This window comes from Rhinichthys klamathensis, unplaced genomic scaffold, assembly GCF_029890125.1.
Source record: "Rhinichthys klamathensis goyatoka isolate OS25496 unplaced genomic scaffold, OSU_Roscu_1.1 h1tg000221l_1, whole genome shotgun sequence".
Taxonomy (NCBI): Eukaryota; Metazoa; Chordata; class Actinopteri; order Cypriniformes; family Leuciscidae; genus Rhinichthys; species Rhinichthys klamathensis.
In genome coordinates, this window is record NW_026606745.1 from 539,284 (window position 1) to 554,653 (window position 15,370).

At 40.5% G+C, this 15,370-nt stretch overlaps 1 protein-coding gene across 1 annotated transcript in view; it reads left to right on the forward strand.

The window, feature by feature from the left end:
• The first annotated feature begins 750 nt into the window (after positions 1-750).
• The window catches only part of LOC130097528 (nesprin-1), a 104,078-nt gene continuing 89,458 nt past the window's right edge, over positions 751-15,370 (forward strand). The window contains exons 1-2 of the mRNA XM_056264402.1: positions 751-860; positions 7,431-7,554. Of these exons, the coding sequence (XP_056120377.1) occupies positions 7,467-7,554 (88 nt within the window). The 5' untranslated portion in view covers positions 751-860; positions 7,431-7,466. The remainder of the gene's footprint in view (positions 861-7,430; positions 7,555-15,370) is intronic.

Genomic DNA, 15,370 nt, shown 5'->3' on the forward strand with positions numbered 1-15,370 from the left:
TCACACAAACTTTTTAAAGGGACATTACAGTGTTGTGGTGGAAATGACACCAATACTGTGTGGCAGCTATATTTTATATAAAAAGTAATATTGATATTGTCTCACATTAAATACTATAATGTATTTTAATTATTTTACTAGAGTGCTTAATTCAGGTAGATTAATAGTTACCAGATAAGTCATATTTTTAAACTGTTTTTCATTGTCTGGGTCTAAAAAGTCTGGGTGTGCGACAAGGAGAAAACAGTGATTTTGATTTTGAGGTTGAAAAGTATGAAAAAATCATAATAGAAAGGTAGTGAAAAGTTTTTAAGGTGGTTTTATTGTTAGTTTGACAAAGAAAGAGGAATTTGTCCAACATGTATTTTTTAAAATATGACCAGAACATAAAAATCACCCTTTTATGAACCATTTCGCAAAAACGTTAACTTCGAGAGTTAAAACTAGAAGTGAAATGCTGAAATCACAAACAACAACACACATATACAAATAATACAATGCTAAACAGCATGATGTAGCTAACATTTAAAGAACACAAAAACCAGAACACCAATGCCACGCGCTCACAAGTGATGATTCAAACGATTCTTCTTCTTGAACCCGTTCATTGAAACGAACCGTTCGGACGAGCCGAATCTTTAAAATGATTTGAACTTCGTATGGCTCAGAAAGGTGTGTTTTCTACTTCAAGTTCGAGAGGATTGAAAGGCGGAGTTAAAACACTTCAAACAAACCATTGCCGCGACGCCGCGCTCAGCGTTTGTTTTCATTTCGATTTCCAATTCTTCCAGATGTGCTATTTGAGAAATAATTGAGAGGAATCGTCAACAACTTGAGACAGCAAACAGCGTTCATTCACTGTAAGTTTGCAAAACACTCTATCAAATGAACGGTTGAACTGCCATGCCAGTCTACCTTTACTGTCAGGTAGCTACTAAAAGGCATTCAAATGAACCATAACATCAGGTCATTGAGGTTTTCACATCTCATGGTTTATAGGTATTTTTTTTAAGAATTATTATTTAATTTTATGCAAAAGTTTTGACTATGCGGACGTAGGCTAGTGTGAGAGGCGACTTGTATTTTGCCTGACAGTGCAAGTTGCAACAATGTTAATGATCTGTATTATACAATTAAACTGTATAATAGAGGCTAGAGCATACAGGTTGTCTTTAGTTTCACATGAATGAACTAATGGTGCTTTCCAATTTTAAACTGTTAGTGTCTTTGTGCTAATTTTCTTTTATTTCACATTGACTGTATGGCAATAATTTGGCAATATTTGTTGTGACATCAACAGTAGTTGAGTGTTTATGTTCATTTATAAAAGAAAAGTGACAGATAATGGTAGTTTAGAAATGTATGTCCCTAATTTCTTCTGTGCAAGTGATCAGCTCAGGTGTAAAGATCGTATGAACAGATTGTACCATACACCAGGAGTGGTCAGTGGTCACCCACCTCATGTCCTATGATATCCTGTCTTATTATTTTTGCTGGGGCATGAGTTAAACAGTACTGTCCTTGTGTCGAAGTAATATGATGATTCTTTCTAACTGTGATTATCAATGCTATCCCCACCCATGTATTACACCGCACCTAACAGGTCTTTTCAGTATGAGGCTTTGTCTGGTCTTGCTGTTCCTTTAGCTGGATGTTTTGGGGCGCTGTCATTGTTATGTCATATATGTTCTAAGAGGGTGCACAAGCAGGATTTCTGCTTTTGCATTATGACCCAGAAATGTGTGTTTAGTTGTGTGTGAAACTGAAGCCACCTTTGAAACAGTGTCACATTGGAAACTGTGTCCTTGCTATAATAATAACACCACCGGCAGTGTCATCTGATACAGTTTCACTCAAAGTCGAACAGTAAGAATGAGGACGTGTATGTCATCCTATGACACTGCACATTATGAGTTGCATTTACGAGACCCCAATACAGCTGTGCTGTATCGTCAGTCACTCATGTATAGCTCAGCTCTGTAGTTCATTAATGCAATTAAAATTTAATTAGCATGTATATGCCATTTGTTTTACTGAACATAAGGACTTTTAGTTGGCGATTCTCACAAAGCCTGTCAAGAACATTTCTGGGTCATATTTTACCCAAAAATCAAAAGTAAAACAATTTTCCATAAAGAAAATGAAGGTTTTTGGACCATTATGAGTGGTTTATTATTTTGTTTTGTTGTTTTTGTTTTGTATTTTACTTTACATATAAATGTTATATTGAATTAATTATAATATTAGAACATATAATCTAATAATTATATTAAAAGACAAAAGTCAGTCGTATACTGTTTTTTGCTGGACTTCCTTCAAGTTATTCTTAATACCGAATTATTAAAACACACAAAAAAGAAGAATATCGGCACACCAAAGCTCCAAAAATACAAAAATATAATAATGCACTCCCACACCAGTAATTAAATGTAACAAATTGATAATCTTTTATTTGGAAATTAAACATTTTATCAAACTTTGATAATTGCCTTAATCTTTTAAACAACTTTTCAAATCTTACATCAGCATATGAGTACAAGGACTCATCTCAATATCACTAATTAAACAGTTCATCTATTGCCAAAATTAGAGAAAAAAGATCAGTCAAGAATAGAATATTATTGAGAATATTTAAATTGGGAATGTCAGAATGCGTAGTTTGTGCATAAAAAAATGTCCATTCAAATATAACATACAACTTTCTGTTCCTGTCAGAAACCAACACACATTGAACAATGTTCAGTTCACTAAACCATGCAGTGAAGTTTTACATTTGGATTGGTGTTTATTCTCTTTAGCATGCAGTGTGTTAAATTTCAATTTCAATTTCAGCCAGTGAAGAACAAATTTATACTCGCATGCGTAATGCGTTATGGATTAGGTACGTTATCATCTCTGACTCTGGCATGTTGAAGCCCTCTTCTCAGAAAGCAATGACAAAGTCAAAACATCTGGGGCCTCATGTACAAAGACTTGCGTTGAATTCATACTAAAACATTGCGTACGGACAAAGCTGTAAATGTGCGTACGCACAAAAAAAAGCAGATGTATGAATCTCTGCGTACGAAGGATCCCACGGATATTCTCTTTGTACATCCCAATTAACGTAAAATTGAGCGCACATGCACGAGCACAACGCCCCACCCAGTCTCCTCCCCCAATTAAATTAATTTAAATATGGTAATTAGTCCAATTTGGCAAAAGAAACCTGCAAGAACATGGCCTAAGCAAGCAAGAAACGAAATTTCACTGAAAATGTCTTCTATGTAAATATATAGTAAAGTGTAATTTATTCCTGTGATCAAAGCTGAATTTTCAGCATCATTTCTCCAGTCTTCAGTGTCACATGATCCTTCAGAAATCATTCTAATATGATGATTTGATGATCAATAAACATTTTTGAGTATTATCAGTGTTGAAAACAGGTGTGCTTCTGCTTCATATTTTCGTGGAAACCGTAATATAGTATTTTCAGGATTCTTTAATGAATAAAAACTTAAATCAAACAGATATAGAAATCTTATAATCTTTTGTAACATTATAAATGCATTTACTCTCACTTTTAAACAAATTCAATGTGTCCTTGCTGAAAATTTTTTTTACTTTCTTTTTTTTATCTTTACTGACCGAATTAATGAAGTTTATTTTTTATTCATAGTTAAGCCAACGCTGCCATTGCTAGACGGGTTGTATCAATTTGGACATGCTTTATATAGCCTATGTTATTGCTTAATTGCATAATATAATATTTTAATAAAACTCGTGTGACAATAATATGTCAAATAATTTATCAATTACAAATTATAAGCAATATCTGACAGCTGGTGGTGCGATAGAACAATTCGTAGTGTAATGTTTGCAACTTCACTTTATTGCCTCTATGAGTCGCCAACGGACAAAAATCACGACAAATATACGTACGCCAGACATGAAGTTTACTTGGAGGAACGCATTTTGTGCGTACGCACATTTACAGCTTTGTCCGTACGCAATGTTTTAGTATGAATTCAACGCAAGTCTTTGTACACTAGGCCCCAGGTACTGAGGGCTTTCAAGTAATGCAAGTAAATTAAAGCTGGACCTCTGCTTGTAAATACTACCGTGTATTTTTGCACGTTATTTTTGACAGACATTGAAGTTGTATTTTGTAATCTTCAAACAATGTGGTTTTGAAAACAGTGTCGTAAGGTAATAATTATTTATTATTTTTGATGGACGGCATAACTATGTTTGATTTTTGAGTAATTCTAAAACATGCTGGAGACGTCCTATGCTTTTTACGTAGTTCATTATACTTATTTTACGGAATGAAGTTTATTTCGTGGCTTAAATAAATGACCTCTTACTCAGAGTCTGGCATGTTTGGCTTGTCAAAAATGTTACATTTCAGCTGTCGCAAATTCGTTGACTTTTTACCAGGCAAGGAGTGTGTTTTTTTTATGCACAAAGTTGTTTTTATTGTCTCTTATAACAAAAATCTTTTATTAAACCCATGAAAATGCAGACCCTGTTGTAAATAATAGTGAAAAATCACTTTTTAAAACTCTTGGTCCATTATGACCCTCTTAAGCAGATTTTGACTCATATACATATTACATTGATTTGGGGGTGTAATTAAGTGTTTAATGCAGCTCGAATTCACCTGTGTTTTGTTTATCTAAGTGTCAGTTAACAGGCATGCGATTTGGATTACAGAAAGATTCAATTAGGTTTAGTGTCAAATGGGAATTAAGGTAAATGAAGGTGATTCACATTTACACATACATACTACTCACAGTGGAAGTATTGGCTGACACAGAATGCTTTTTACGGGTCATCAATCTATCCTATTAATAGCATCAGATTCCTCGCCGGTCTGTCCATCTATTCTTGCCCTTTCTTTTTCTCCTCTCCCAGTTCATCTGTGCACGTATATGTCTGCATATTCCCAAGGCTGTATTTGCCCTTTTGATGTCAGTATTGGCAGCAGTGAGTGAGGCTGCTGTTTCCACACCTCTTTGGTTGTTTTAGATGGTGACTCTGAATCTCATCCAGAAACAACAGGTGTGTGTGTGTGTGTGTGGGCGCTGAATGAGTGACTTTATTCTGGAAGAATCAGAAATGATTCAGACAGCGCCTTCTAAGAACTTAATAATTGTGAGTGTTCAGGACTGTCCTTCACTGTGCCACTACCTGTTATCTTTACAAGTAACCCATTCAATGTTCATATGAAGAATGCGCTAGCTTTTGTTTCTGTGTTAACGTGCAAGAACAGCTTTTTTGTGTCCCATTATCAAGCTTTTTAGACAGTATTTACCTTTTGGTTTCTATAATTGATGATTGATTTGGACCCTTTTTTAAAAAAAAATCATTTATTTAATATTCGGTCTACCAACCTGGTGGTTCTCAAATATAAAAGTGTGAGTTTAACAGGAAACAGTAGAGGTAATGTCAAGTGGTGTACTTTTTTCCCCCTAACAGCCAAAAATGTGTTACAGAAATACTTGAAATAACTTATTATATTATATTATATTATAGTGAATAATAATAGTAATTTAATAAGTATAATACAAATGTATTATATTATATTGAATAATAATAATATTAATAATTTAAAAAGAATAATAATAAGTATTATTATTAAATGATGATGATTATTATTATCAGTCATAAAACCAGTATGGAAAGATATAATTAAAATAACAATTAAAAGCTAATCATTTTAAATAATTTTAAATACCATTTGTATGAATGTTTAAGTGTATAACCCGTCCTGTATACACTTGTCAATGTAGCATTTCAGCAATGATAATGATTAGATTAAATCATAAGCCCTCAGGCTGCCCGTGTGTCTGTGTTTGTTTATGTACTTCCCTTGAATCATACTTCCGTCTTAATTCACTTAGTAACTAACTGTTCTGTATTCATTTATTAGACTTTAATGGTAGCCAGTATTATGTGTGGGTTTGAAATATGATTAGCCTAATCTCCCAAGGACACTTTCTTCTTTGATTTCCTTCTTCGTGTTGGTACTTTATGCTGATGTTGTTTATCTGTTCATACGCCCCTTCTCCCTCAACCTAATTCACAGTACCATCAGAATTATTTGTGTAATTAAGAGTCTGTTGACAAAGCTCTTTATGTTGTATCACTGCCATGTAATATTTGAGACACCGCCTCAGATGTTTGGTTTCGGCATTTTGAATGTATACATTATTAGACAGGTCAACCTCTGTGTCATATGAAACTACTGCTGTCTTTGCTGACTAATGCTGAAGTCATTTGACACTTATCAAAACAGGTTAAGCTTTATTCCAATGGTCCACTTTAGACATTTTATTAACACTAAGTAACTTTGCAACTAACTCTCATTAGAGTATTAGTAGACTGTCTGCTTAATATCTAACACTATTTTGATGCTTCCCAACAGATATTCTATACTGACTGTAAGTAACTTTGCAACTACATGTCAACTTATTCTACCAACCTTAACTCTAACACCTATAAGCGGTAGGCAATGTCGGTCCTGGAAAGCTGCTGTCCTGCAGAGTTTAGCTCCAACTCTGAAAAAAATGACCTGCCTGACCTGAAAACTTAGGCAGCTGACTAGTTGCCTTGCTGCCTTATCAGTCAATGACTTTGTAGGCATTGTTTGCACACGAAGGACAGGCTTCTATGGCAGTGTAACGTTTTAATGATCTACAACAAAATAGTGCAGTTTTTTGACCAAGCAGCACTGTGTTACCCTACAATTTTAATTCGTCAATTTTTTGCAACTACATTTTTGACCTGTACGATTAGTAATTCAGAACTTGCGGCTATTTCATTAGAGTTAAATAAATAATGTGAATTTAAGTGATCAAACGTAACTGTAACAAAGTTCAAGTTCAGGTGAGGAGGCAGGAACAGCGTAACTTTAATCGTAAAATAAACATGAAAGGAGCGACAGCGACTGACTGCGGCAAACAGCAAGATGTCCCAGGTCTGGTTCTCTTTCGCCCTTCACTGTCATCATTCCTTCTTATATCCTACAGGAGTTCCTCCATGTGACTCGAGACCAGTGTGTTGCGCAGGTGTCTCTCATTAAAATTCGCTCCACCGGCCTCGATCCTCTCCCACGGCTCTCGGCCCTGCCCTGCTTTATACGACAGTTACTTTAATAAAACTTTAATACATTAGCTCATCCATGAACATGATTTCTTCCTGAATCCCATCTGATTACTTCCCATCATCTGTGGAGATGAAGAGGACAACTCCCATTATTCCACGCTCATTCACAGCGTCATCAAGCTACGCCTTTGTTATTGTTTTGAATAAGCGACCTCTAGCGGCGAAACTTACTTTCTGTGCCTTTATATCCATTGCGATGTGTTTATGATAATAATAGCAGAATACTGTATATGAATGCATGCACATCATCATTTTGTTTCCCCCCCCCCCCACCATTTCAGTGGGAATGAGTGTGTGAGAGTGTCAAGTCAACAGTCATGGCATCAGGAGGAGAAACCTGTGCTCCTGCTGAGGATGAGAAGGGTGTCCTGCTGGACATTGATGATGTACACTTGCTCTTACAAGGTCAGTCTTAACTCTTATACACTTTTGGTGTTTGTTTTGTTTGTGTGTTTTTTTTCTATAAAAATGGTTTTCTTGCCTTAATCTGTTTGGTTAGATGTGCTATCTGAACAAACAAACAAACAAAAAATTGACAAAAAGTCACACCTTGGCTGTTTGTGGTCAAAATTGACCGACCGTAGGAAATGAATGGGAAAGACCCTAACACAGGAATTATTTTTAACGTGTAAAAATCTATATATCAACATGTTGAACAAACACAGAAATGAAGGGGTGACTCACAACCACCCACACACACTGTTAACACAGACAGAGAGAGAGTGAAATAATTGGGCTACTGTACGACTTACTGCATATATACACCAAACTTTAATAAGATGTGGGGCTTATTTTCATATATAAGATATATATATTAAATCAAGAGAATAAGCATTGACATCAATCATAAAGAAATAATTTGAAATGAATGAGGAGTCATTTACTGAAATGATTCTCCGATGTCTTTTGGGTAAAATATCTATCCCATCATAAATGCGCTTATCGCCACCTGAGAGACTGTTTGCTTTGTTATTTGTTCTATGGTCTCCTTCCCATTTGTCTCCTCTTTCTGAGGTTTAGGGCGGATTCCAGGCGACGGGAGACATTGTAAACTGTTGACTCACTAAGTTTTCATACAAAAACATGTTCTGAAAGGGTGTGCTAGAAGTTTATAATTTTCACACCGCACAAACGCTAACAAACACAGAGAATTAAGTTTGCTGGTGGATTTAGAATTTCATGAAAAGTAACTGTCATGTTCACACTGCCCCAACAGACAGAGACAAATATTGAGTCAGAATGTCTTTACGTGTAATTTTTCGCCTGAAAAGACGGCGAACTAAATGAAAGAGGTTGTGTGTGAAGCTGTGTTTGTTGTGATGGCAAAGACAGGGTGCTTACTTGAATTTATACAGCGAAACGCTAGTTACGCATGTAACTGTGGTTCTGTGAATTCTGGATGACTGCCAGAGGCAGTGTAAACACTATGGATTATCGCAGCACCAGCTAGATGGGTCGAGAGAATATACCAAAAAAGGCATGTCGCCTGACGTATGCTGAGCCCTGGAGGGTTAAAAGCTACAGTAGCTCAGCACTCTACCTCGGTACGCCGATTCTCGTGAATTCCGAGTGACTGAGAACTCTGGCGGTCATCCAGAATTCACAGAACCACAGTTACATGCGTAACTAGTGTTCTGTTTCATTCTTACTGACCGCCAGAGGCAGTGTAAACACTATGGATGACACATACCAACATAGTCATGAGGAATGCCACCCACCTCATAAAATTAAGGCTGCTCCAGAAGAACCGCAGAACTAACGGCATGATGAGCAGCAACGTTGACCTTATAAAACCGGGCAAACGTGCATAGAGAAGCCCAGGTAGCAGAAGTGCAGAAATCCACCAAGGAAACTCCTCTAAAGACAGCCCATGAAGATAAGATGGCCCTAGTGGAATGGCAAGTTAGTCTCCAGGGCAGTGGTCTTCCTGCTGCCTTGTAAGCCAGCGTAATGGTCTCTACTATCCAGTTCGATAACTTCTGCTTCGACACTGGAGCACCTTTCTTCACACCACCATGGCAGACAAATAACTGGTCTGACTGTCTAAATTGAACAGTAGAGTTCACATAACACTTCAAGGCCTGAACAGGACACAAAAGTTTGGGCACTTGAATCAGACCCTGAAAAAGTCTGAAAAGAGGCCAGTTCAATGTGCTGATTTATGCACTGAGGAAGAAGGACCTTCAGAAGAAAAGAAGGATTGGGTCGTAAAACCACCCCGGAGTCATCCAGTAACCAACACATGCACAGTTCACTAACAGACAACGCGTGCAACTCACTGACTCGTTTCACAGTACCAATAGCTAACAAAATAGAAGTCTTCAAGGACAACCATTTAATGTCAATGCTTTGCAAGGGCTCAAACTTGGGTGAGTTCAGGAATGCAAGCACGAGTGTCAAATCCCACACAGGGAAAATGAGGATTCCGAGCAGGGTTCAGACGGCGCGCGCCCTTAAGAAAACTGCAGTCAAGACTGTGCGAGCCAAGAGAAGAGCCACCAACTGGAACATGATATGCAGAAATTGCTACAACGTACCCTTTCAAAGTGGAAGCTGCTTTTCCTTCCTCCAGTAAATGTTGAAGAAAGCTTAAGATACTCGGAATGTCGCATGTTGCAGGATCGAGCCCCGTTCCTCACACCATGCAGAAAAAAGCTTCCAACGGGAAGCATAAATCTGTCGTGTGGAAGAAGCCCTAGCATTAGAGATGGTGTGAATAACAGCAGGGTCACAATGCTCCAGGGAAGGATTTAACCCAATGGCCAGACCCAAAGCTGCAGACAAGCCGGGTCCGGGTGCCAGACACTGGCCTCCAGCTGGGAGAGGAGGTCCTTCCCGGGGGGAAGCTTCCATGGATTGCCTGTCAGAATTCTCAGCAACAAAGGAAACCACGGTCTGGCTGGCCATCGTGGTGCCACAAGTAACACTCTGTGCTTGCACAGGGAGATCCTGTGCAACGTCTCCCGTAACAGAGGGTTAGGTGAAAACGCATAGAGCAGGCAGTTCCGTCATTTGTGAGACAGCGCATCCTGGCCCAGGGGGCTGGACACTTCTGTCCTTGCGAACCATAAGCGACATTGGGTGGTCATCTCTGAAGCAAAAAGATCCCCTTCTGCTCTTCAAAATCATAGCCAGATCCCCTGCACTACATCTGAATAAAGCCTCCATTCTCCTGGATGTACTTGATCCCTGGAAAGAGGATCTGCTGTCTGGTTGCACGCTCCTAGAATATGAGCTGCCCTCAGTGAAGCGAGTCGTGGCTGACACCATGTCAGGATCTCGTGAGTCAGCCGTAGAGACCTGCGGGATCTCGTGCCGCCCTGGTGGTTCAGATGGAACACTGTTGAGGTATTGTCTGACCGAACGAGAACATGGCGGCCTGCCAGAACCGACATGAAGTACTTTAGAGCCAAGAACACTGCCCTTAGTTTTTGCAGGTTGATATGTTCTGTGGCCTGGATCGGTGTCCAGCGCCCGCAAATACCCCTCCGATTCCACGTTGCCCCCCATCCTGTGAGGGAAGCGTCTGTCGTGACCAACTCCCAACTAGAGGGAACAAACACCCAGGGGCACTCCTGCCTTCAGAAACTCTAACTGTCTCCACCGCCTCAACGCATATATGCAACGGTGAGAAATTATAACCAGTCGATGGCGATGTCTGGTGGCATCTAGCCGCAAACTGTTGTTCCATAACTGGAGTGGTCTGAGGTGGAGTAAACCCAGCGGGATCGCCACTGTAGCTGCTGTTAACATCCCTATCAGTCGTAGGACCACCTCGTACTGCAAAGACACACCCGGGGGAAAGCCAGCCAAAAGTTGCAGAATGTTCGTCAAAGACAGGGAGGCAAACATTAGGCAGGAATTTGGGGTCATTCCTATGAACGTAGTGGTCTGTGATGGAATCAGACGGCTCTTTTTCTCGTTCACAGAAAAGCCCAGCTTCTGCACATGTCTCAAAAGCAGTCTGGAGTCTTGTACAGCCTGCCGCTCTGTGGGGGCACAGAGAAGCCAGTCGTCCAAATAAGGAAGAATATGCATACCTCTCATCCACAGAGCAGACAGAGCTGTGCTCACACACCTTGTGAAGATGTGAGGAGCAAGGGAAAGGCTGAAGGGTAGCACTTTGAACCGGTAAGCTTGATTCAGGAAACTGAAACGCAGAAACTTTCTGTGATTTACAGCAATTGGGACATGAAAGAATGCTTCTTTCAGGTCGACACTTACAAACCAATCGTCTGCTGTCACAGACCGAAGAACATCGGCTGTGCGCAGCATTCGAAAAGGAAGAACCTTCAGGAACAAATTCAGAAGCCTCAAACCGAGAATTGGGCGGAAACCACCGTCCTTCTTTGGAACAAGAAAATAAGTTGAAGAGAACCCGTCTCCCTGAACGAAGGGATAAACTTTTCCTATGGCTCCCTTCTCTAACAGTGAACAAATTTCCAGAGAGAGAGCCACTGCGCGAATTGCGTCTCTGACAATTGTAGGAACAATCATTGAAAATCTGGGAGGCCGGCGTCGAAACTGTAGAGTATATCCCCTGCTCAGTCGCCAACACCCACGGGTCTGCTGTGTTGGATCTCCAGTACTCCAGTTGATCTATGGAAAAACGATTGACCGCCGGCCTGACTGTCTCAGGCTTTATGTGTGCGATTTTTTTAGTGGACGCGGGGAGACGCTGACTGGGTCCTCCCGGAAACTGTCGAGGAGGTGGGCGAAAAACTCTTGCATCTCCAGGAACACAAGGTCTTTGAGGGGGCTCTGTCTGAGGTGTAGCGTGCCGGCGGAAACGTTGCTCCGATGTGGCATAGTGATGTCGGGTCTGAACCGCTGGCATCCTGAAGGTAGGGTTACGCTGCACCTGTGTCAGTTGACGAGTGGCTTCAGACAGCTTTACCCTCTTTTCCAACAGTTCCGGAACATTTGGACCAAAAAGATGCCCGGGAACAAAAGGAAGATCTCTCAAGGTTTTCTCACAGTCCTCCGGCAGTCGTGCTTGGGCAAGCCATACTTGGCGGCAGGCTGCCAGAAGCGTGGCTGTAAGACTACCCAGCTCTCGGGTCACATGGCCTGTTGCCAACAGAACAGTTTGCAGAAATTGTGAAATAGAGGGATCCGCATTTGCAGGTTCCACTGTACTGGTGGCAGCAAGAAGTAACTGGCAGATTGTGTTTTCTGCTCGAGTAATGTAGGCTACAGACTCATATGCCTTTTTTTTTGCAAGGAATTCATATGACCGCATTGCGCACTGGCACATCGCACATTCCCTCGTAGAGCCTCATCAGGAGACACCACTAAAGCTGCCACAGGCTGCTCTATTTCCGGAGCACGACCCACCCCGATAGAATCTGCTTCAGCCATAGATGCTAGCGTTCGAGCAATCTTTGAGCGCCGCTTAGGCGGACCAGAACCAGTGAGAGCATTTGAGAATTCAGCCACAAAATCCTTACATGGTGGCATGGCAAAAGAAGTTGCAGCTGTGGTATGTCTGAAAAACACATTCGCTTAGGCAGATTGGACATGTGACTCATCAAGTCCTAGATGAGCAGCTGCCATTCGAAGCACAGCCAAAGTATAAGCGGAGGAGGACTTGGCTTGTCCAGACGACTGAACTGACCCCCCCACTAGATCCCTCCCCTGCTGGGTAACCAGTGAAAACAGCCTGAGGTGATGGTGTGCAGCAACATCCATAGTATCCCCATGATCGTAAAAAGAAAAACAAGGGGAATCAAGAGACTCTTCCCCAGCTCCCTGATTCTGAACATTCTCATCCTCCTGTGTCATCCTCACAGGTGTAGTAGATGTGACAGCCTGAAGCGAGTGAAGCAGACATTTCAGCACTGCCATCTCTGAAGAAAGCACCGACACCATCATAGAAAGTGAACCTTTCTCAACATGTGAATGTTCATCACCTCGCGATTTGGCCTTCTTAGCTGGGAGGGGAGCACCAGCTGCCACCGACGCCCTGCGCTTCCGAGTGCGCGAAGGGGCTACATCTAACTGCCCAAGTTTCACTGTTAAATTAGGGTCTAACTTGGCAAGACGGAACCGTCGTTCTGACATAGGTAAAAGGCTGCAGTGCATGCACGGGTCAGGGAGAGTCTTTAGCAGATGTTGAATACCCAAACACGACAGGCAGATGTCATGACCGTCGTCAGGGAGAAGATTATAAGGGCACAGCTTACAAGTCAGTGGAAAACCAGTGGCGATCAAGCTGTGAGCCATAGTTTCTCGCTAATAACACCCTCGGATAGCACCGTAAAGGTTAAGTTAAGCGGGATGAAAAAATAATAAAAATAAAATAAAACGGTTACCTCGGGTGAACCGACAGGTAATACCAACAAATATCTCACGAAAAAGATAAAAAGTGTCTAAAATGGCCGGCGGATTGAACCGAGGGACAAAAGGTGTAACATGGATTCGAGGACAAACACTCTAAGTAGATATGTCAACGGGAGACTGTTAACTCATAGGCGCGGAAAAACACAAGCCACTGGTTTGCACCAAGAGGCACAGAGTGTTACCGACGAAGCAATATAAAAACAAAACTCACCAAGTGCTGTTAATTTAATCCAAATCCTTGAAATGGCGTAGACCCGCAGTCCCAGCTTGTGAGGACGAATCTCGCTGCTCTTATAAGCTGCACTTAACAGCGCGAATAATCACTCAACCAAATACAACCTCTCAACCAGGCGAGAAAGCAAAAGAGGTAGAGTGCTGAGCTACTGTAGCTTTTAACCCTCCAGGGCTCAGCATACGTCACGCCACGTGACTTTGTTGGTATATTCTCTCGACCTATCTAGCTGGCCCTGCGATAATCCACAGTGTTTACACTGCCTCTGGCGGTCAGTAAGAATGAAACAACTGCAGTTGATCTGGACAAACGGTTTCATTAGAAAGATTAAATACTCCAGCATCAATATTTGTCTACTGTTTATGATAAAATTCGGTTTTAGTGACAATTATTTCTTAATTTATGTCAGGAGTGCAAAATAATCAATCGGTAACTTATGATATTTTGAATAGAAAAACAACACGCATTCATATTCAGTCACGTGTACTGCGGTTTATTTGTGTTCAGATAGCTGCACTGAACAGCCCATTAGGGCTTTAAGTCCAAAAGTGTGCATACTTGGTGAAATACACAATATTTATAAATTTACTCAAGCTTAATATTTATTAGACAGAATCATCATTTCTATTCATTATGATTTATGTGATCTGATGATCGTTAGTAGCTTCCTGCGCTGTCTGTCTGTGTTTTCACTTCCCAGAGAAATGTTTCTACGCTTGAAACATGAAGCTATTAAACACATGATTATGATAGTAGTAGCCTATATGATTTGAATGTGATTTTCATGAGGTTTGGGGTATTTTCATGCCTGTAAAGGATTTACATTAGAGTACATCAGAGTTTGCATCACACTGCTCAGACATTCCAAGACCCGACAAACGGCGATTGAACATGTTCAGTCGGGTGAAAACAAACCCCGACAAATGCCAGCAAAGCCGACAGGGGTAACACACTGATCCGACAAATCCAGATGAACGTGTCTGTCGGTGCGGTATGAATTGGCCTTAAGTAACTCGTTTTCCTTTTTCTAAAACCTGTTGATTACCATCTTGAGTAAACGTTATGGTGAGTGTACACTAACTTTACAGTTAAAGTAAGTAAGTTCTGCTCCATGAAACCCGTTTTTTTTTCTTTTCCGAACACTCTCCGTGTCTGCCATTGGTTGGCCAAACAGTTAGTCCCACACTGAAAACTCACAGCTTTTCATATTTAACACCTCAGGCATCAATTGTGGGAACAATAAGCTTGTATATTTTCTTCTTTAATTATTTTTTTCTGAATGATTATTCATTTACCACACCTTTCCTCAGTTCAACTGTAGCCTAGCTGTTTTATGAAGCAAAATCCCCTTGAAGACATTTGAACCTGATGTTGTTGTCCATTTCCTTTTTCACTTTAACAGCTGTTTGTGTCATGTGTGTTAGTATTTCTGTCAATAAAAACCATTGCAGTGTTTGCTCGATTTAGTTCAGACAGTCTCTGCTCACTGGGGCATGGTTTCCAGGCAGCCGAATGTTTGCTATGTCGACAGTTTGTCTGAAATCATGTTTGAGTGAAATCACACGTTTCTCTCTTTAGTGCAATGATGACACTTATGTCATTTGAATAAAAATGAGCTCACATTACTTTCAACAAGTTAGCAGTTTG